The sequence below is a fragment of the Saitoella complicata genome (assembly GCF_001661265.1).
Source record: "Saitoella complicata NRRL Y-17804 unplaced genomic scaffold SAICOscaffold_4, whole genome shotgun sequence".
NCBI classification, from domain to species: Eukaryota; Fungi; Ascomycota; class Saitoellomycetes; order Saitoellales; family Saitoellaceae; genus Saitoella; species Saitoella complicata.
In genome coordinates, this window is record NW_017566995.1 from 404,275 (window position 1) to 427,179 (window position 22,905).

General features: G+C 49.4%; 6 protein-coding genes across 6 annotated transcripts; 3 read left to right on the plus strand and 3 right to left on the minus strand.

The window, feature by feature from the left end:
* Positions 1–3,110: 3,110 nt before the first annotated feature.
* SAICODRAFT_29252 (uncharacterized protein) lies at positions 3,111–3,345 on the plus strand (the record flags this gene model as incomplete). The annotated part of the gene is made up of 1 exon (XM_019167359.1): positions 3,111–3,345. A coding segment is annotated over exon 1 (173 nt), but the record flags the coding sequence as incomplete, so codon positions are not given.
* Positions 3,346–3,752: 407 nt separating this feature from the next.
* SAICODRAFT_5686 (uncharacterized protein) lies at positions 3,753–5,164 on the minus strand (the record flags this gene model as incomplete). Its single annotated transcript, XM_019169491.1, has 2 exons — positions 3,753–4,193; positions 4,376–5,164. The coding sequence occupies 2 exons, from the start codon at positions 5,162–5,164 to the stop codon at positions 3,753–3,755; spliced, it is 1,230 nt and encodes a 409-aa protein (XP_019026191.1).
* Positions 5,165–5,394: 230 nt separating this feature from the next.
* On the minus strand, positions 5,395–6,344 carry SAICODRAFT_64314 (cytoplasmic protein). Its single transcript, XM_019170064.1, has 4 exons — positions 6,287–6,344; positions 6,105–6,233; positions 5,877–6,050; positions 5,395–5,822 (listed from the first exon to the last, which is right to left on the minus strand). The coding sequence occupies exons 1-4, from the start codon at positions 6,321–6,323 to the stop codon at positions 5,743–5,745; spliced, it is 420 nt and encodes a 139-aa protein (XP_019026192.1). The 5' UTR covers positions 6,324–6,344; the 3' UTR covers positions 5,395–5,742.
* A 231-nt stretch (positions 6,345–6,575) lies between these two features.
* SAICODRAFT_17488 (uncharacterized protein) lies at positions 6,576–8,211 on the plus strand (the record flags this gene model as incomplete). Its single annotated transcript, XM_019165810.1, has 1 exon — positions 6,576–8,211. Exon 1 carries the CDS (start codon positions 6,649–6,651, stop codon positions 8,209–8,211), a length of 1,563 nt encoding a protein of 520 aa, XP_019026193.1. The 5' UTR covers positions 6,576–6,648.
* A 263-nt stretch (positions 8,212–8,474) lies between these two features.
* On the minus strand, positions 8,475–12,572 carry SAICODRAFT_89247 (uncharacterized protein; the record flags this gene model as incomplete). The annotated part of the gene is made up of 3 exons (XM_019171623.1): positions 8,857–12,572; positions 8,653–8,802; positions 8,475–8,604 (listed from the first exon to the last, which is right to left on the minus strand). Coding segments are annotated over exons 1-3 (3,966 nt in total), but the record flags the coding sequence as incomplete, so codon positions are not given.
* Positions 12,573–13,727: 1,155 nt separating this feature from the next.
* SAICODRAFT_69703 (uncharacterized protein) lies at positions 13,728–22,724 on the plus strand (the record flags this gene model as incomplete). Its single annotated transcript, XM_019170497.1, has 4 exons — positions 13,728–22,097; positions 22,151–22,333; positions 22,385–22,646; positions 22,678–22,724. The coding sequence occupies exons 1-4, from the start codon at positions 13,797–13,799 to the stop codon at positions 22,722–22,724; spliced, it is 8,793 nt and encodes a 2,930-aa protein (XP_019026195.1). The 5' UTR covers positions 13,728–13,796.
* Positions 22,725–22,905: the final 181 nt, after the last annotated feature.

Genomic DNA, 22,905 nt, shown 5'->3' on the forward strand with positions numbered 1-22,905 from the left:
GCACTCGAATAATAATCGTTCCCATAACGGACCCTTAATGGGAGTATGGAATTCATATCCCCCCACCTAAAAAGTATGGAAATTCCATAACGGGCGACTCCGTAGGGTTGATCCTCGAAGACCCTTAATCATTGATCCTCAATCTCGTTTTTATTGATGTGGGATATCTTATTCTCCTGGAACGAATATCATTCCAGGTCAAATAAGGTATTCGTGTACCATGAATTGGAATTCCACTCTGCTTGAATACTTTCCCACTTTATTCGCGTTTTTCGTAAAGTCGAATGACTTATTTGAGTGCTTTTGCTGAAAGTGGAATATGTTATTCCATATTTGCGCAATCACGAATCAGGTATTCGTGACAGTCGAATTCGGGGGGCCCGTAGGGCCGGCAGGGCTTGCCTTGTCAACTGAATGGCCAACCGATAGACGTTGATGACTACATGATCAAGGAGACTGTCGAGGTTGGGGTGACAGAGTGGGTTATCTTCGAAGGGGTCGTGGGGAATACAAAATCCTATCTTGTATGAAGCCTGAAGTAAATGCATAGCATTATCGAGCATTTCGCCGAGCTTTGTCGTGGATTATACTGAATCAAAGCATGAGTTTGAGCTCATGGATTCATGGACCAACGTTAAACCGAGGCCATTGTGCCAGAAATGGGTATGAAATTGCTGGATCGCAGCATGGATTAGGTCCATTGTCGTATCATGGATTACTATCGGCACAGATCACTCCTTGATTGTGGATTACGATTCATATGCATTTGCACTGTTCCTACACTTCCTATGACATACTTTGCTTAGAAACTTGCCCTTATGTGTAGTCATATGCGATACAGATCGAATCATGTGATTACAATAATGTCTATATATGGCAGAAGCCACTGTGGGTTCAATACAACAAGACAGTTGTGTATATCAAGCCTTCAATATCTCAAGACAAATAGACGTTATTTTGGCAATTTCTCAGGTATTTTGCTGTGACTACTTCTGATCTATGATTTTATCTGGGTTTGTAATCCATGACATTCTTAATGGGTTTAATTTTTGATAATGTCAAGGATAGTCGTCCACAATTTCTAGGATTTCTGCCAAGTCCGTAATTCCACAATGAAGTGCGTAATCCATGTGTAATTCCCGACTAATCCCCGGTTTGACATGAATTACGTACTCTAGGGCGTACATGTATAGTCGCTACCTGCACATTCCACAAAAACACTGCGGTCTCAGCTTCCTTGACATCCATCATAGGCCATGTACTTTAGACTTGTCGGCTTGATTCACGCGCGCGGTATGATTTGACATAATCCTCGAAAATATGAGGTCTTCTCCTTGATGAAATCGGGCTTGATCACATGAAAATCAGGGAACATGCCAGAAATGATTGACAAACGCGCAGTAAAGTTATTAGGCTAGAAGAGTGAGATTACCAAGTAAAAGAGATAATCGCATTGTGACATAGTGTCCAAATAGCTACAGTAGCAGTCCCTTATGGTCCTGTTATCAAGGATGTTAGCACAAGCTTAATTGCCAGGAGATCTTATTCACACACGCACGTCATGATTTTAGCATCATTTTTGTTTGCGCTTTGGCACATACCTGTTCTATGACTGTGCAGAAAAGCGGACGCGTAAGCCACAGGGCACACCGCGTTCAAAATCTTCCCAAATCTTTACATGCATCCATCAAGTATTTTAGGTCAAGGCCAGGTGTGAATGACTTCTCCTTGCAACTGAGCTTTTGCTAACATCCTGGGCCATGGCACGATATCGATGGCTCATGATCTTTTGGTTGACAAACCGTGGGATTGAGCCCGATCTCATCATGGATTATACCAAAGATAGCCATGGATCATGAGGAATTCCGCTGTGGATTATGACAGACTTTCTCAGGCGAATGATGCACGTTGCCATGACAAAATGGGGTGTAATTGACGACAAAAAATCACGGATAGATGAATCGTTATGGTTCTTTGGGGACGTACGACGTACATACAACTCACTCCTGGCTGGTTGGACAATGGTCTCTGGGTTGCTCTCGAAGTGCACATTGAAGAATTTGGCGGCATGGGTTGCTGTGCACCTCACCCTAAGAATATCCATACGAGAGCGTTGTACCAAAGCCCTGCATACTGCTGTGTGCAAAATTCTTGACGCGCATTTTCGTACATGCGCGAGACCCCTGTAACGGTAACATAAAACACCTCCAAACAGCTCGAAAAAGGGTCTAGGAAACTCAGTAAGGGTCGAAATGCTTGGGAAGATATGTGCCGATGTCGACCGCGACAAGGTAATCAACCAATATGCTTCTGGGAAGGATGTCTACGAAATAGCGACCAACATTGAGAGGTCTCCTCGCACAGTTTACCGAATTGTGAAGAGATTTGAGGAGACAGGTCTTACTGAGCGTAAGGGCAACTCAACCTGCGGGCGCAAATCGGCTGTTGACGAGTTTCTGGGCTCGGTAAGTAGACTATTACTGCTCATGGGTACCACCAAGGGCATGACTAAATGACCGCAGCAAATCAAGTACCTGTACGACAAAAACCCTACCCTGTATCAAGACGACTGTGCTGAGTTCCTCAATGATCAATTCGCTACATCTCTATCGCGCTACCATGTCACCCGCTACCTGCAAAAGATTGGATATACCCGTAAGGTTTTGACCTTACGGGCAGCCCAGCGCAACCCTATCTTACGCGCAAACCATGCCATTGAAATGGCTGACTATACTCAAGAGCAGCTGGTATTTCTCGACGAATCAGCCGTGGATGAGCGCACGGGTTCACGGAAATTTGGATACTCACCAATAGGCGCCCGCGCTATCCAGGAGAGGGTCTTTGGACATTCGACACGTTGGAGTGTGCTGCCGGCATTGACTATTGAAGGTTTGAAGGCGCTGCGGATCTTTCAGGGGTCCTTCAATGCTGACCGATTCGTCGAATTCATCGAAGAGGACCTCCTACCAATCGTTGGGCCATTCCCTGGTCCAAACAGTGTCATTGTGCTTGATAATTGTCGAATTCATCATGATCCAAGGGTTGCTGAACTCTTAGTGAACCAACATGGCTGCCGCATTGTGTTCTTACCGCCATACTCACCCGACCTCAACCCAATTGAGCTCTGTTTCAGCATGATGAAGGCCTGGATGAAGCGCAATAACAACGACCCTGACGCCCGTCTCGACCCTGCCTCATTTATTCGCAAAGCGATCGACTATATCAATGCAGATCTCGAAAAGATCCGCAATTTGTACACGGGCTGTGGTTATGCGCTGACCGGCATGGATTTGCGCCAATATGTTGATAACAACCGTGAAATGGCCGCTCGAGCGGCTGAGCGGGTGTAGCTATCATTCATTAGTTCTTCTCAGTATTTTCATGAATCAAAGGAACATTTCGTTCATTATTCACGTACTTGCCGTTCTCACGGGTCCTTTCCCTAACAAAATGGCCGGGAACTGCCCCACCTACGTAGCATGCGAGTGTAGCTCACTAGATTACGCTCCTCTGAGACAAGAATTAGGCACGCTAAGGCAGGGCATGATGCTTTGTCAAGGATTATGCACGCTCAATACCTGCGTTAGCGTGCACAAACCTTGACAAAACAGCATGCCCTGCCTTAGCGTGCATAATTCTTGACAACGTCGTTTCGTGCTCGAGTACAGGTTTGCAAAAGAATCAAGCATTGTGGATTGAAAAGCAGTACAGTACGACAGAGATAACTATAAATCAAAGCTTTCGTCAAACTCCTAGCTTTCGTAGACCTCGAAGGGTGTCTCCTCGAGGCCTAGGGGACCCCTAGGCTTCGATTGCTGCTCCCGCTGGATACCTTTCCAAACGGGCCACCATTTGCGCATAATCCTCACCCATCCATGCTTCACAGGCGGTAGGCCATTCGGATCGATGTTCTTGAGATCGTCCAGCACTACTCCATTGTCGATAATTGCATCTCGAACCGTCTGGCAATCAAAGTCGATGTATTCCGGAACTTTGGTCTTGACATAGGCTAGAAACCCGTCCAAATCATCAGCAGCCGGCCCTTGAAGAGGGCTCGAGCCCCTGAGCATTTGCGTGTCAATGGTTGTTGGGGTAGGGGTCGGAGTAGGCTGACTTGAGGGAGTAGCGGCAGTAGATCGAATCGAGGTGCAGTCACTGGTGTAGGTAGTTGAGGCATACTGGACGAAGAGTGCCTGCTTTCAGGTGTTTCCGACTGATCTGTCGACTTGTATGGTTTGAGCAACTCAGCGAAAAGGGGATCATGGATGGGTGGATCCTCAACGGTAACCCCATGTTCTTTCGCGACCAAGTACTTAGACCATAGATTGAGGAGATCATTGGATATGTATCGATGATAGCCAGAAAAAGGATGAACATAGCAGTACTGCTGGTGGTGCTTGGCGCATTTGTGCTTAGCCTGTAGGGTCTGAACAGCAAGGATCCTTTTGTAGCGTTGAGGATCATTCGCAAGTTCATTCGAAATGCCCTGGAGAGCAGTGTTGGTAGCACTGTGCCTAGGTCGAGGGATGAGAGGCTTTCGGGCCCTGGACTGAGTCTGAGAGGGGTGCAACGGGGTTTGCTGGTCGAACTCGAATTGAGAAGCAGCCCTTGTAGGGTCGTAGTGTGTTTCGATTAGGATAAAAGCTGACCATTCGACCTTGGGTGTGTTGCGCTCAGTGTGGACGGCATCAATGAAGCCTTCCCAGTCGTCCTCCGTTCGTAGTCTGCACCATGGTGCATCCCGGCTCCTTCCACGGCAGACTTTCCAGCTGATATTGGGCTTCAGGGAGTATTTGTTGACGCCTTCGACGACCATATGATCATGACGGAGCTCCTCGAGGGCGACATCGATCAAAAGCTGCTCTTGGTCGGCCCAAGACTTGACTGGATTGACCGTCCAGTGTGCTTGAGGATACCTGTGGTTCTTTTGCCTAGTGACGAGAACGAAGACCTGGAAGTCGTCGAATCTGCTGATAGTATCAACCGGCGCGTCTTCGTCTTCGAGTTCGATGACTGTCTTAGGCCGTTTTTCCCTCCGGACTGTATTTGTAGGTGGTGGTGAGGCTGCATCTTCGAGGAGACAGGAGGGCGGTTTGGGGGTACGAGACGATGCCCTGCGCTTATACGAAGCCTTAGCAGCTCCTTTCAGCTTCCTTGGAGGCATTTTCAAGGTTTGGCGGCGTGTTTGGTGGATTGGTCGTGTCCTGCACGAATATGCGGTAAAATGATGCGCGTCAAGAATTTTGCACACAGCAGTAGCACAAGACCATCTTAGTACAGCTTAGACAAGTGCAGTCACCGACTAACCCCTTTACGTATACGACGAGAGCAAGGTTCACGGCGCGAGCAGAAAAGAGAAGGCCTGGGATCATGGTGAGAAGAGAGCGGTGGAGGATCAGGGCGACCCCGGCAGTAGAGCAGAGATAATCGGGACGAGAGCTACTGTTACGGCAATGCACAGCAGAGAAACGGTAACGGTAACTGTGCGTGAAGAGTTAAGTAGAAATCTGTATCCAAATATCTTACGCTGTCCCTATGCTCCTCCCCCCTCCTCCTTCTCTGGTGGGCGCGATGCACGCAGTTGCAAACCCAGATTTAAGAGGTTAGATATTCGCCTTGTGCTACAGTGAGTATTGTGCTGCAGAATAAAAGGTCATACACGCCATCGCGCTGCGGCGCATTGTTTAACGCCTCACAGCGGTCGATACGATAGGTAAGATCGCTTCGCCCACGCTCAAATAACTAGAGCCACTTTTCCTCTGGATTGGCCTTGAACTCCTCATATCCAACACGGTTGAAGAACGACACTTCGGTCTCGTTTGCTAAAGCATCAGGAATCAGCTTTATCCCTAAGTGCTGGATGCTCAAACACTCACCAAAGCCATATTCAACGAGTTTTTTAGATTCGTCATCCAACATCCAATGCTCGTTATCCATGTTGATAATGAGATTCATAGTTTTTGTTGCGTGAGGCTGAGTGTAGATTTTTAGGGTATCCAGTTCTGCGACACAAGAACGGTACGGTTTCCAACCTCCCTGTTTTTGCACCTCTAAACAATACATTAGTCGAGCTGTTCCGATGTTCCCCAAAACAGAACAGTTACCAGACCGAACAATCTCCTTCAAGTCGCCTACGGTCATTGCCGTAAGATCGACATGAGGAAGAATCATGTTCTTCACAGTACGGTGAGGAAACGACTTGATAACGCGGACCGTGACCACGGCATCGGTGACTATGCACAGGGTGTGTAAGGTACAGTAGATACACTCTGGACAGAGAGCTCACCTGGTCTTGTTGTAGATGTCAGGGGGTCAGAACTCATGATGATGGAAACGTCTGTCTGTTCGAGGTCGGAGATGGAGCCGCTTGTAACGTAGACTCGAATTCGCGCGAAACGGTGGTCACGTGCGCCAGGCACTGCTGAGACCCAATTTCGATTCGGAGTACGGGGAACACAAAAAAGTGTAGGAAATCTCAATTACCTTCGAGTCGGGGCTGATCAAGCACAATCCGCCATGATCAAACCATCTGGCTGTCCGAGATGTCTGCTTGCTGCTCGCGGAAAGCTGCGGAACCTGCCGATACAGCGGCAATCATTCTCTAAAGCTCGTCCGCTGTTCTTACCTTTAGGAGGGCTGACTCCGGCGATGCTTGATTCACATTCTCTTGATTTCCCTTACAGTGCTGCTGGAGTAGAATCAAAGCTCAACGACGTATTCACGCAGCGATCTAATCCAGCACTTCGCCCACTATTACGAGCACTCTCTAACAGAGATAAGGAAGCAGTCTGGCAGGAGTACTGCGAACTTGCGCCAAAACAGTTATCGCAGGGCACGGGAACAACACAACTCTCAAAGGGAGGCCTACGACATATGTGGCGTACGGATTTTTCTTTGGTACTGCTGTCATTCCGGCCTAGACAGATGCTAGAATGGAGTCCAGACAAGGGAAGGGTCCAAAGTTGGGATGATGAAGGGGAAAAAAAACGCTTCCTGGAGAAAATCCAAGTGGTACGGAGTCATATGGAGAGTCTTGGATTCACACTCGGTACTCAAGAATGGACACACCTCCTGGATTGTGCTCGTGCTGTGGGTGACGTTGAGCTCGCCCGTCAGTTCTGGCGGGAATTCAAGCAAAGTGAATGCACACCCAATACATATCTTTACAACGCCTACATCGCTGCTGTGTGCGGCACGGCCCATGGATTCACTACTGACTTGTGGAAGGCCAGGGACTGGCAGAAGATGAGGGACGCGGCCGAGTCATCGCTCGAGTCATCGCCTGACCCTAGCCCCGGTCACACAGTCGCGAGTCTTGTCCAAGAAATGCTGAAGAACAAAGTTGCACCGAACGCAGCAACCTATGATCTGCTGATCCTTGCGAAGGCCAGGGACGGTGACATCGAAGGTATTACGAACATTCTTGAGGGTATATGGGGCGTTTCTCCTCATAAGAAAACTTCGCATAGTACAGAAACACTCGCCAATAGCGCAGACAGCCGCGTTACGGATGTCCTTCCAGCGTCGGTCAAGTCCAAACGCGATTTGCAAAAGCGAGGTAAACCCCAGGGTTCCCGCCAGCCATTTTCTCCACTTTGGCCCACGGCTCACACGCTGCTGTCAATTGCTACTGCATACGGCTACAATGGTAATTTACCAGCAGCAATCTTTGCTGTCGATCTTATGGCGCGCACTTACAATATCAAGATTACGGCTCCCATTTGGTCGGCACTTTTACGTTGGTCCCATGTTACGTCAGCTCTCTTTGGGGGCCCAACTCCGGCTACCTCGACTCGCGCTCTCTGGGATTCTATGCGATCACCCCCATACAACATAACCCCGCAAGGTGGACAATGGACTCTTATGATCATGAATGAACTTTGTAGAGGAAGAACTGATGCGGTGGAGGAGTTGTTGACAGAAATGCTCTCGAGGAAGTTTCTTGCAGCTGCATATGGCTTGTCAGAGAAAGTGCCGTTGTACGTTGAAGAAATCTGCCGAATTCACGAGAGGAATGCTAGCAATGCGGAATCGCCGGAAGAGGCGGACGTTCATATGCGAAAGAGCTTTGCGGTTTGGAGGAAGTGGATGAAGAAGGCCCCGAGGCCACCTACTTTGGCTCCTCTGCTGGAAAACACACAGGTTGATGCGACGTCGTCGGTGAATGAATCTTTGAACGCTGGTACGATCGAGGATGCAGCGAAGCCATAATTATGATAATAAAACATTTCTGTACGGGTGTCAACTTTGACAACCTTTGTGAGCAGGTACTCTACTCTATGCGCACCCCTAACCGGATCATGTTTGCAGCTGTAGGCATGCCCTTTTGTAAACCATATGTAATCCAACAAGTAGCTAGGGCTTACGCTGAGTTCGCGACCAGTTCCAATGCGAAAAGCGATCGCACGAACTCCGAGCATTCCTGGCCCTTCGACTCATGCTTCAAGAAGAAGCGTATTGCGGATTTGTGGGATGCGGCGAACTCCCGGGCATGCTGAATGAGACCCATGTGTTGCGTGCCAATGCTGAACAGACAGCAAAGAAGGACCGACAGCATTGGTTCGAATAATTGGCGGTATTTTTGTCGCGCGTCTATGGGAAGTTCTACAGAAGAGATCAGTATATCATTCTTGAATCCTAGGAGATAATTACCTTGTATATCAAGCTCCGAATTCAAGAAGGAGGATTGAAGGAGCCGAGCAAAATTCGTCTGAGAAATTTGTATAGCACCCGCCTTCGTCATCGCGAGCCGTAGTAGCAAGCTCATTTTTGATCTGTACTCGGTCAATTCGTACGCTGAGCCTAACAAGAGTCAGTTGAGCTATTGGGACAGTAAGGCATAAGGGGTCACCTCACCAAAATCAGGCCTCAACAGCGTACTAAGTTCTTCTTCTGAGTCTTTGATGGACAAGATAAACGCCTGCAGGTAATTCCGGCGAACCAAAACGTCCAGAACTTGATTGAGTCGGTATCGTGCATCCGCAGCCGCAAGGGCTTCCAGTAGCAAAAAGGCCATGACTCGGCATGGCCCGCCGTTTTGCACAGCATCCTGGCACACGACTTCCACGAAACGCTCACCAGCAGCTTTAATGATCCGGACATTCCCTTCCGCAAGTTTGCTTCCTTCCGGCAAAGTCATGAGGTACTTGATATACTTAACAGCGATGGTGTATAGAGTCTCCCGGGCTTGCTGAGTAGCAGACGGACTCACGATACATTGCGTTACAATCCTGAAAGCCGATTGAAGACGTTCATCACTCAGAACAGAAGCTTCGTCGTTGTTTAGGAAGCGGTCTTCTGCAACTGCTACGACCGTAAGGAGAGCCTCAGAGAAGGCCTCCAGTATGGTTTCATTAGTAGATACGTAATGTGACAATCTCGGTACGATCTCCTGGATGAGCTCCAGCGATGTGCGTTCACGAGCATGATCATCCATCGCCGTCAAACAGTCTTGCATGAGGATTTTCACTATTTTCACCCAGTTTTTAACGCAATGCACTTGGGCAGCCCGTATTCCTCGGGCGTAATTTTCTTGTATGAGGGCTCTGATATCGTTGTCCCTTTGCGTTTGCATATTGGGTAATTGCGTAGCGAGCGTAGGATCGACATTGATAAGGTCGTTGATCTTGAGTGAAACGATTGAATAAGCTGCATGGTAGTCAAAAAGCAGTAATCCATCGTCGGAAACCTTTTGACATGCATCCAGAGAAACACTTCCATACCTGTCTAACGCCGTAAGAGGCGTTGGTGTATCAGATATGTCCACCTCGTGATCTAGAAATTCAAGGAAGTCAAGCAAACGCAAGCCGTTCCCAACATAGCTTCTGTTCGGAATGAAGTGGTAGTCTTGACCGTGTGGAGTTTCTGAGACGTCTTTCAGTCCGATCAAGGCTCGCAGATAACGGTGCAGCTGCGACAGAGAACCCTGTTGGGTCGCCGTGTACAGTTCTGCGGCGAGATACTGTAGTAAGTACTGGCGACGTCTTAATAGGGAGCCATACATCGAAAAGAGATCGATTGAATCATTTCCATTCGCTTCTGCTGCAGCGGTAAATACCTCCATTGTCATACGGAGTTCACGATCTAATCTCTCCGTGAAGAAGTCTTCGTGAGTACGAAGATAATTCAGGACGCAGTCAGATGTTGATGATGAACCACACAAATAGGAGACGATCTCCATCGAATGGTCAGACAAATGCATGTAGTGAAGCGAGGAAGGAACTTGTTCCTCCAACTCACAACCTTTGCGGATGAAATCGAGGAGCAGGTGAAAGACTGACACCCCGGAAGCGATGCCACCCCTGTCGGTAGATAGCTTCAGCAGCCCGGTGCCCTCGGCAACTTCGAAGCCCAAAATCATATGCCCTACAGTCGCGGACGTTTCCTCTTTTCGCAACGATCCGCTAATAAATTTTAGTATCGACGTCCGAAGATCCTCACGTTCACCAATGGCCGCGACTGACGCTTCTCTTTCTCCTTTTGGCCGCGGCGCTTCTAATTTGTTCAAGAAGCCGAACACGATCTTCCGAGATTCGTCCACAGTATCCAAGGCGCTCAATAGCCTGCTCTTCACCCCGTGACCCGGCACTGTAGAGAACATAGGTAGTTCCTCAACCTTCGACAGAATTGCAAGAGCAGAGCGAGCAATGTCATCTCGATCCGCACCCACGTATAGCGCAGCATGGACGAGGAAGGGCACGCGGTAAAGAATACTGCTTTCGAAAGTCGTGATCTGCCCGTGTCGCTTCTGCAATCCCACGGATTGTGTCTGCATTTGAGGAAGAACCGCGTCGATGAAGGGGGTCTCCACATCCAGAGCAAGATTGACTACCTTCAAGGAAGCATTGACAAGTTTGACGAGCGACGATGCACGCGGTTCACCCGCGATGGCCTCGACACCAAGGCTTGCAAGATCCAAGATCAACGAGCAGGTCCTTTCATTCAGAATGTCATACAAGACACGTGCTCCCGGATGCGAAGCGACATAGGTTGTCAACGTGGAGGCTTTCATTGCATTGCTCACGTCGATAACACGCAGATCAGCAATGCTAACGAGATTGAGATTGTAAGAGTCCAAGCAAGTCTCGATGAAGTTAATGCAAACTTCGTATAACCGTATTTGCTCATTCTGCGACAATGCACAAGACGACACGTTCATGAGGATGACATTAATGACGTAGTCGACGTACGGATTAACGTCAGACGTCCTATGTGACCTTCCAAGGCCCTCAGGGAAAGGGAGGCTGTCGTTTAAAACATCCACCTCAGGGTTGGGCTCCACGAGTTTTGTCAACAGATCAATAAAGGCCATAACCTCATTCGGGAAGGTCAAGATTTGCTCAACCCGCGACTTCGGACGGCCAGTGCTTCGCCCAGCCCAGGCGGATGCTGCGGGTAAGTCTGCCAGGAAAACCCAATGTTCCAGTGCCTGCCAGATCACGTCTTTGATTGCGCGGACTCCACCGAAACAAAATCCGGATACTGCACGTAACAAGGCTGCTTGCAGTTCGCCAGAAGGACGGCACCCGAGGAAAGTGAATAGCACATCAAATGCCTTCAAATCGAGGTTCTCGTACATAGATATGCGTGCGGTCATAGAATACTGCGTTACACGCTCCAGCAGCTGTAGATATGCGAGCAGCACGGTCTGCGATTCACTGTCGATTTTCAGGTGTTCGCCTTCGTCTGTCATTGCAATGAAGCCTCGGCTGCTACTCATTTTGGGGCGAGGCGCCAATCGTTGCGCGTAGTGCTGCAGAGCATCGAATATGTGTTTCCAGGTAAAGTTGAATCGGACACGGGAGGCGGGACCCTTCAAATCTCCATCTTCGGAAAGGAACGCAAACAACGCCGAGCTGGCTTCTTCGCCAGTCGCGATGCAAGAAAGCATGTGGGCGAATGCGCATATCATAGATGGAGTCTGACACTTCAGGCCCCAATCTAGAAACCCGTAAAGATTGCTGTCGTGATCCACCCAGAACTTCTCTGCAGCATTTTTCCGACCATCGTATAGTTTGGCAATCACGTAGAAGAATGATTCAAGATCGTGATTGATTGGCTCAAGGGGGGGTGTCGGACTGAGTGGCTCATCCTGCTGCTGACTATGCGCAAGAATGAGGTCTTCCTCTGCAAACTTGATCTCTTTCAGGACATCTGCAACATTGCCAACGAAAACATCGATGAAGATTTCCAACTCCCGACGGAGAAGACGGCTCATATCTTCGGAAGACACTAAATCTTCTTCTCTAACATTTGAGACCGCGCCGACGACCTGTTGCCGCATCAGGCCGATCAACTGAACCTCTAGGTAGGACCTGAGGCCCGAGTTATTCACAAAAGGTAGCACTCGAAGAGCGACCAAATCGAATGCAGCGTTCTTAATGGCCGTTTTTGTAGGTGTCAGAACATCCCGCGCATAGTCGAAGCTTGTAGCTGTTTCGGCATCGTACTTGCACCGTCCAGTTAGATGCGCAGTCCAATGAATTTGTGCGAAAGATAGTAAAGATGCGGGTGACTGTGCCTCATTCGCTTGTCGCTTGTTCATAACAGACTCGTGAACCGTACGCAAGTGCCTCCCGGCCAGCTTAGCGTCACGAATCATGTCTGCTCCTTTCAACTCCTCATCACCTATGATAACCCTTAGGTAAACCAATACGGGAAGCAATAGATGCAGGACAGTGCTGTTTTGGGCGGTCTCTGCCAGCTCAAATGCGGTTTGCAGTTTCACGAAATCTGCCACTGACAAAAGCCCGCCAACTGCTGCGTAACAGAGTATCATCCCGTAAATCTCATGTTCTCGTAGTAAACCCTTCCTGCGTAGCTGTAGTATGTCTGAAAACCCTTCTTCTGCATTCTGTCCAAGAAACACTCCGCGACGGGTTGCTTCCTCGACCTCGTTCAGTTGGTCTCGTATAGATGCTGCATTATCCAGGCATACAGTCGGAAGACTTTCCTTACCGGCGTATAGCTTAGGAATGAAATCATACAATAATTGACGCACTGTCTTGTATGCTGAGCTATCCACTGCACAAGCCAGAAGCAACCGGATACACTCCAAGCCCACTTCACGCTGAGAATGGAAAATGCAGATAGCGCTCTGGACATAGGAACGGTCGAATCGGTGAGCATGTTCGGCGGCGCACAAAATTAAAGCCGCAGCTTCAAGCTCGTCAAGCTTGAGCTTGTCTGATAGCGCAATCGATTCCGTAACGAAAGCATCGGTAATTCTAGACGTCTTTCCCTGAAGCGTGATTATCTTCCGTGCGCCAGCTATTGACTTCGCATTAACCTCTGGATCAAGGAAACAACATGCCGTGACGTACCTTCGTGTAGCTTTTTACGACTTTCCTCGCTCTTGGGAGGCTGGTACAGTGTCTTTCTAAGCTCTGCCAAGCAGGCTTCAAGCTGTGTAATGAGATCGCCAGCGAGAATTCGTTGGCCGTCGGCGAGGCTGAGAAGTGTATGGTGAAGGGTCTGCGAATTGAGCGATTAGCTGTGCCGCCCAGAGCAATTGAGCAGCAGGCACTCACGGCCACTTCATCTGGCAGGCATATCTCCATGACGATCAGCGACCAGGGTTGACAGGGGCTGGATGCGGGAGTCGTCTTTGTTGTCTCTGCTCGGTGTAAGCGCTCGCGTCCGCATGGCCCCTGCAGTGTGCCCTGACGTACAACAGGGGTCCAGGTACCGCACCACCCCGTACGTACGCCGAGGAAGCAGGAGCACGGACAGCCGTGTATGCGTGACGCCCTCTACCGTCAATGCCAATAGCCGCAGCTGGCTGATTCCCGCCACACATGTCTGGCCAGATAAACCTGTACAACATCTACAGCTTGCTGAAGAGCGAGAAGCCGAAGGACAGGACTGACGGACTTCAGCATTTACGCAGACTGCTTCGACATGGGAGGAATGCCGAAGCCCTCAATGATAAAGGCTATCATAAGCTGTTCGAGGCATTGTTTCACATCGTTGTTCGTGAAAAAGCACAGTACACTCGCGCGAAGGGCACAGCCAAGGCAACCGTCGCAAACCGCCTGCAACAATGCGGGCAAACATTGCGCGCGGCGGTTGACGTTGGTGTTAGATATTTACGACAAAAGACAGTGGAAGCCATCATCGAGCATATATGTTACACTTTGCCGTCTGCTGGGGCTGGTCTGTTTGAACCAGTCAGCCTGGACTACTCTAAGGCCTTAAGATGTATCCTTTCATACCCACCTCATGCCGAGCACTTTACTACGACACGTTGGACAGATCTGATCGACTTCTGCTGTGGCATCCTGCGGGCTCCCATGGAGGAAGACGGAAATGGTCAAGGAAACCCGGATTCTCACGCTAGCGAAGACGACTTTGACAACACCCCCGGAGGTTGGAGAAACAGGTCGTACCACAACAAGATAAGATTTGAAGATACGCAACTCATGCAGTGTTTACAAGGTCTGTTGGAGACGCCAAATGCTCCTGTTGCGGCTGTCGGTCAGCTGGTGGCCGATTTCCTTCTTCGGTTCTTGAATTTCTACACGACAGAGACCAGCGCACATATCTTCGCAATGCAAGCCTTGAACAGGACGTTGGCGTCGATCTCGGTGAACAACATTCGTCTGACGGATCGAGTTGCGCAGACGTTACTGCCACTGATCGCCAGGCTTTGGACTACCAAAAGCGCAGCACTGAAGGAACAGTTACTGATTACGTTGATGTACACATACCCATACCTTCATCGGCGCATTCAATCCCATGCATCATGTAGAGAGGATGCAATGCATTTGTTTGAATCCATGTGGGCAGAGCTGGTGGAGCTCTTGGATCGTGATCGATTACAGTTGCACGACCTGGACTACCGTTACGACAGTCTCGAAAGACCGGAAGCACGAGCATTCCACTCGTTACGCAGCCGCTCTTTCAGCTTGCGTGCGTCTGTTGATCCCATTGCGACTCGAGCTGAGCAGGCCTGGGGATGCTTGCAGACCATAGCGGCTTTGGCAATCGCCATGGACAACGAGGAGGCTTTGGGCCTCCACGACGAACGCTCGAGTGCAGGCGACGACGACGCTGCTCAGAAACGCCGCAAAGTCACCGAAAGCCAGTTGAGTTTCCTTGTCTGTCAAACCCGGCATCCCTCAAGTCGTTTAAGAATTGCCGCACTCCAGGCTATTGTATTCGTCTTCGAAGCTTTGGAACCGACAAAGGCTGGGGTTTTGGACATGGGTAGCTTGATCCACGACCTAGCATTGTTATGTGGGGATGACGATGTTCAAGTTCAATGCTGGGCTGTGACTTGTGCTGCTAGCATTGCGCGCTACACCACTCTTTTGCGGAGGCTGAAGTCGCCAAATGCTCTCTCACAGCTAGCTAGTGAGCCAGAGTGGAGAATCATTTGGTCGGTTTGTTGCCGCAAAATCACGGCTACAGCTACTTGCAGAGCAGCCTGCTACTTTCTATCTACGGCTGTCGAAACTTCAGTATTGGATGACGAATTCGTTGTTCTCGAGATCGAGCAAATACTAAAGACAATTGACTTACAAGGCCCGGCTCAATTGACGGATACGTCGTGCACCCTCATCGCCAGAGCTCTCGACATCACGATCAAGACGGGCACAGTCCGACGCTTGCGTCCTCAAGAAAAAATCTTGCAATGGTTCGGTTCATGGAACCCACTAGATGGCATGGACAAGCGGATGTCGCAGACCTACCCGCGGCTTTTAAACGCGTCTCTGGTACTTGCTTTACTCGAACGATGTCGCCAAAGTTCCGGGTCTTTGCCGCAAACCCCTGCTGGTGCTAATGACGTCCCTCGTGGTGCTATCGGAAGAGTTTGCTTAGAGTTGGCTGACCGACAGGATTTGCTGCAGTATTTGCTTCTTGCGTTTGCCGAAGACAATGACAACCAACCGCCGTTGTCACAGGAGCTGATTAGCACGCCCTCGCATAGTCTTTCGTACAAAGTCGATCCGGAACAAGCAATCTTGTTCGATACAGGCCTAAGGAAGATCCTGATCAAGGACGCCCGTGTCATCAGGGATAATCTTCGATCTTTCCTCGAGGAGGATCCTAATTCTTTGACACCGGAAATAATGTCCCATGTGCTGGAATTTGCGCTAATTACAGCGATGTTGGCTGTCTCCATCGACTCGCCCAATGAGGGTGCTGCAGGCGAGCTAACAGGCCTGGTAACCTGTATTTTCGAAGATGTTGGGTCTTTCTTGAGGCTGGACAATGCGAAACAAGTGCATATTGATATGTGTTTGCTGTCGCTCAATCAATGCTTCATTCAAGCGAAAGGATCAAGCGTACCTACGGACGGTGCTGCTTTTCGTGCGAGGTTGGACAATGTCCATTTTCTTGCGGATGCATTCGCGCATCTGTCGAGTATCATTGAGTCTCGCATGAAAGTGCAATCGGACAACGAGCCTCATAATGGGCTTGAGCCTGACTACAATGACGGCGAGGATGATGATGACATGGATATGGCAGTGTCTAGCAGCTCGGGGCAGCATTCGGATTTGAAAGACCTTCCCCGGACTGTACTCAACGTGCGATGCGCTCTCGAGCGCTGGCGGACCGACATGTGTATACGGCTGCATATGAATTCCTCAGTGGATGTACTCGTGTCTTCGCAATGGAAGGTAAGCACGTTCATGGATTATATCTCAAAGCTGCCAAAAGGTCGTGTGCTGTGGGCGGAAAGTTCTTTGACAAGCTGTCTCCAGGCGAACGGAGAGCATTTACCCGTCGGCGCGATCCATGAATTCCTTGAATATGCGGCATCGTTGTTCTTGTCAGATTACGATTTTGAGCGCTCGGAAGCAGTCATCGTTTTCTTCATCAACACGTTGGAGGTCCTGGTCGACATGTGGACGATGGAGGATAACGACGACATCATACACACTGTCTATGAATGGGTGGTTAAGATCACGCTTGATAAGAATCTGGCATCTTACGTGGTAAGGCGGAGACTGGCGGCCTTGCTAAGGAAGCTACTCTCTGCTCAACCTCATCACCATGGTACCAGCAATACAGGGTCTACGCGCAGTCGTTTCATCGAATTGCTTCGAGACCGCGACGCCAGAGTCACACATGACATGTCCGCCCTAGTGGTTCAGCTTTTCAGATGTTTTCCTCAGGGCGATCATGTCGTGATATATCAAGATATCATGAAATTCCTCGAAGACAACGAAGAAAACCTTGAGATGTTCTCCATGCGTGTCTTAACACTTTGGCGCATTAGTATGGCTTCTGAAGCTACGCGTAAAGCTGCAATCTACAACCTCATTGAGCTTGGTAACTTCGGTCTTAGCAGACCTTATGTACAACACGCTTTGCAGGGTATCGCTGGAGGCTGTGGTGTTGAAAGTTCTCGAGAACTACTGCAGACGTATATTTCCCAAGTGATTTACAGCTGGATCCAGTTAGAGGGCTCCATATCCGATTTTCCTTACGCCATTTTTGGGTACAAAACCTTGAAAGATTGGAGCACGACCTACAGAGAGGAGTTAGGGGCACAACTGCTGTTGCATGGTGGCATCGCGGCATTCATTGAGTTGTCTCAAGGAACTCTAAGGGGTACATTTGAGGACCTGCTTCGGGTGTGTTTTCACCGTGCTATGGCTTATGGTAAGCTGCACAAACACAGTGAAGCAAGTGCCATTCAACCTGACAAAGCGGAGTCTATATCCATTGAAACGCTTTGTGCGACAAGGCTGCCCGACTTCAATTCGCTTTTGGTTGAACGTTTTGATGACACGATCGCCGTCATGCTTTATTCACTTCGTGAGGAAGGGTCATCGTCCAAAGCCTTCTATCAATCATCATTGCCTGCGGAAGGTCAGGTTATGGATAATATCTGTGGCTTAAGTTGTTCAGATTGCGTTCTACCCGAACCTCCACGGCCTCACTACAGGGCACGGGTCGTCATCCGTGCTATTTCTGATCTATGCCAACAGGCAGCGGTTTCCCCAAATAAACTCTGGACACCTTCACGTTTGGCATATATCCTCCGCTTCTTGATGTCTTCTGCCACAAAGGCGTCTAGCCCTACCGAGCTGTGTGTGCTAATAAGGAAGCTCCGCTTTCTGGCAAGCATGGCCGGTGGAGCTATTGTTCAAGGTTATCCGCTCGACATGCTCCTTCACTTTCTCACGGGATACGTGCTTGTTCCACTTTGCAGCAAGGACGCCATCGGAGTTTTACAGTATCTCATCTCTCATTCGGTACATGGAGACATCGTTACTCCAGTTACCCTCATCAGGGCCACATCCGCGCTGGTTCGTGCATTACGTGTCCTGGAAGCCACGGACGCCGGCACCGAAGTGGTACAAACGTCGAACAAGTGGTTGAAACGAATAACACAGATTGTCCAAGAAAATCCTCACTTGGACGAAGTGGTCCCCGCATTTCAGGCCCTCCTGACTCTAAGAGGGTTGGCTGACGATAAGAGCGTGGATTGGCGCTCAGCGCTGAAGCTTACATTTTCCTTCTCAGATCGCTCGCCGCTGGACGCAGATTCTAGAAATTTGTTGTTTGAAGCGTTCACTGATGCTTATGACAGAAGCGGCAACGAAGGCCATGAGTTTGTCGGACAACTCGAAGTGTCCGCATTAGCAAAATCTATCGTATGTCATGCCTCCCAGCTTGACTTTTCGGACAAGAACCTCAGCAACATAGGAAGGATCTTAGGTATGGCTTTTGCATCAGAGGGTTCTGCGCCTGTTCTCACCGAAGCACGTACCGTGCAAGGTCACCCAGGAGAGAATCCGGATCTGATCACCAAAACGGCGGTCTTGCAGCAGATGGCCATTCTTCTGCGGCATCCTTCTCACGTCATCGTTGGAGAGGTTGAGGCTATAGTAAGCCGTATGTTTGCGCGTGACCCGAATCAGCAGGCATTACAATCGCTTCCTGAACATGTGCGATTAGCGCTGAACCGGCCTGAATCCCATCCGAGAACGCATCGTCGGACTGCATCAGATGTCGACGATGTCTCCAAAAGCTTTGAGCCTCAAACGTGGATGAACTCCCGAACTCCTTTCACTGACTGGAGTGTAAGTCTTGTGCTCGCACTTGTGCGTCTTGCTATGGATGACCCGGTAATGGGGTGTTTAGCGCCCTTAGTCCATGCCCTCGACACATTTGGTAAAGACCTCTTTCCCAATCTCGTCCTTTTCGTCTTGTCTAAGTCTACCTCCGATACGGTGTTCAAATCTGCCGGGGCCGCTCTTGCCGCTATCTTCAACCACAATTTTCGCACCCTGGCTGACAATGTTTCGCACGAGCGACTCGCCCTACTTCTCGATTGCGTTCTATACCTACGCCAGACAGCAATGCCTAACTCGAAGGTCGGATTCGATCGGAACTTCTGGCTTCCAATCGACTACTCGGCCGCAGCGGATGCAGCGGTATTGTGTAATATGCCGAAAGCAGCATTGCTATTCACAGAGATATATTGGACGAAAGCAGATGCAGTACCACGGCACGACACGTACGAACGGTTGCTCCAAATCTTCCGCCATATTGATGAACCGGATTCCTATCACGGCGTTAGCAGAACAACCTCGCTTGCGAGTATGATGCAGCAATATGACTATGAGGGCAATGGCTGGAAGAGTTTCTGTTTACGAGGAGCTGAGCTTGAAGCCGTGTCTCGACTTGGATATATGGACGGTAAAGCTGCTGTTCACAATCGCGGTGTGCGAGAAAGTTTGTCCAAGCTGGGGCTATATGCTACAGCGAAGGCAATCACTGCTGCTGATATGGGGTTTAGCGATGTGCACAGTATCGCTTGGCGTCTCGAACAATGGGACCTCCCTTCCGCGAAAGTTCCTAGTGACCAAACGGCGCTGTACACAGTTTTGCAGCAGCTCAACTTTGATGCACCGCGACCCGGTTCTGCTGCTTGTTTGAATGCCGCGCTTCTGAGTGTAACGAAGAAATTGCTGCATCGGGCAGACTCGCCCACTACAGTGAGAGGGCAATGGTGTTCTTTAGCTGCTTTGGTCGAAGTTGACGAGTTGACCCGAATAAACGGCAAGTCTGAGGACTTGATACATGCTTGGGAGAAACGAGCTGATCACTGGGCTGACCACGCGCAGTTCAGTGATGTCGAGATGTTGTTTGCCTTGCGTTCCGTCTTGTTCGGTTCAGTTATGAAACGTCCTCATCTTCAACGGGTACAACAACTTAACCCCGAACAAGCTTTCCGTCTACAAGCCCGATACTTGCTGAAGTCCTGCCGAATGGCACGAGCCCAGGGTCAATATCAGATTGCTTTGAGCAACGCCGCATATTTACAAGAAGCTGCCAACACGTACCTTCCAAATGATGATGCTTTGATGCACGACGTCTCTGTAAATACGGCAAGCGTTTTCTGGAAGCAAGGCGAGTCTATACCTGCTATCAGGATGTTGCAACAGACCATAGTCGACTGGAAGCCTAAGACTGCCGGTCCAAATGTGCGACGGGCCAAAACTTTAGCCCAACTAGCTGGATGGATGTCGGAAGCGCGGTTGGAAAGACCTGATGTGATACTACAATCGTACCTCGAGGTTGCCGTTCAAGAGCTGCACGGCGTGGTTGAGGGGGATAATGCTGGTCGAGTCTTCAACGAGTTCGCCTCTTTTTGTGAGAAGCAGCTGAATAGTTCCGCCATTGCTGAAGATTTCGCTCGTATGCAACGCCTGCGAGACCAGAAATCTGCGGAGATATTCGAGCTTCAACAGCTACTTGCCTCGTCGTTACCCGAAAAGAAGGCACGAGCCGTGAAAAGCCACCTTGGCAAAGCCAAGGCGTTGTACCAGCTCGATAACGCCGAGTACCAAAGACTTTTGGAGAACAAGACAACTTTCCTCACGAAGAGTGCGCAGTACTATCTGAGATGCATCGCAGCTTCTGATGCGTATGATTTCCAGGCGTCTAGGTTTTGTGCATTCTGGCTGGCGAATTGCACTATGGATGCCGTTAACGAGATCGTCCAGGACTATCTTCCAAAAGTTCCTTCAAGGAAGTTCATACCCTTGATGAATCAGTTGTCAGCCCGATTATCGGGTGTGTCTGCCAGCGATTCATTTCAGGCGCCTCTACGAGCTCTGATTTTCAGGCTTTGTCAAGAGCATCCTTATCACAGTCTTTATCAGATTATTTCCATGTGCAGTACAACAACCTCGTCCAGAGATATCGCAGCTGAAGCTCGCAAATCAGCTGCGTTGAGTATTTGGAACGATCTTAAAAATCAGAATGACGCCGAAGCTAGAGCGGTGACGAAGAACGTGGAGTTCGTTGCAGCGGCATACAACGAGCTTGCAAGATACCCTATGACGCGACGGGACTATGGGTCTGGATCCCTCGACATGAGTAAGGTTTATCCAAAACATAGGGTGTTTCTGAAAGATATACCTCGGTTACGCATACCCCCGCCTACTGCACACGTGCCTGTCGACTTAAACTGCGATTACACGGATGTGCCCTTGGTCAATAGTTTTGCCGCCAAAATCAGTGTTGCGAATGGACTATCTGCTCCGAAGGTCATAGTTTGCTATGGTACGGATGGACGTCGTCACAAGCAGCTTGTCAAGGGTGGCAACGATGATCTTCGACAAGATGCTATCATGGAACAAGTTTTTCAACAAGTGGACGCACTGTTGCAAAAGAATCAAAACACTCGCCTGCGCAATCTCCGAATTCGCACGTACAAGGTTCTTCCATTGACAGAAAACTCTGGAATTCTGGAGTGGGTCCAACAGACCATACCCATCAACGAATACCTCATCCCGGCTCATGAAGCGTATCATTCTAAGGATTGGTCAATCAACGGTAAATGTCGTAAACACATCGCTGAAGTACAAGGCAAAAGCAACTCGACCAGATTACGTGCATACGAAATGGTCACCGAGCATCTGCACCCAGTGATGCGTCATTTCTTCTTCGACAATTATGTAAGTCCCGACGAATGGTACTCTAAACGACTGAATTACAGTCGCAGTACGGCAGCCATTTCCATGCTCGGGTACGTTCTGGGGCTTGGCGACCGTCACGGACACAACATCTTGCTGGACAAGTCCACAGGAGAAATTGTTCATATTGACCTAGGCGTGTCATTTGAACAGGTAAGTCATTCCTCAGCATGCATCACAAATGCTCATAATTGACAATGGAATAGGGCAAAACGCTTCCTATACCGGAAACCGTGCCGTTTAGATTAACCCGAGATATTGTGGATGGTTTCGGAATCACTGGTGTTGAAGGAGTCTTCAGGAAGTGTTGCGAATACACATTGAGCGTGCTTCGCAACGAATCTCCTGCAGTTATCACTATTCTCGATGTCCTCCGACATGACCCATTGGTAAGTTGAAACCGATCATTTGACCAGGAGCTTGCTAAGAAGACAAAATAGTATTCATGGACAATCTCGCCTCTCCGTATGAAACGCATCCAGGAAAAAGAGCCGTTGCAGGACGACGGTTTTGCCCCTGGCGAAGGCCATGGACTGCCTTCTGGGGCTGGGCGTAGAAGCAGTGGCAGTGAAGGAGTAGAAGCGGAGCGCGCTCTCCTGGTCGTATCACAGAAACTGTCGAAGACCCTGAGCGTTGAAGCCACAGTGAACGAGCTGATCCAACAGGCGACGGATCCACGGAACCTGTCATTGATCTTCTGTGGTGAGTATCACTCTGTGCTCCGAATCATTAGCGCTCGTACTAAACGCTTTCGCGCTAGGCTGGGCTGCATATCTCTAGCTCATTGGTTCAACAAAACACGTGGTCATCTATCCAACTTAGAACTGCCACTGACAAGGCAACTGGCTTGTTACATGACAAATATTGGGCATTCCCTGAATAGGTACGGGAGATATATCTGCCTAAATTTTGGTCTCAATCGCTAGTGAAATCAGAGGCATCAAGATGCTCCTCCTTGATG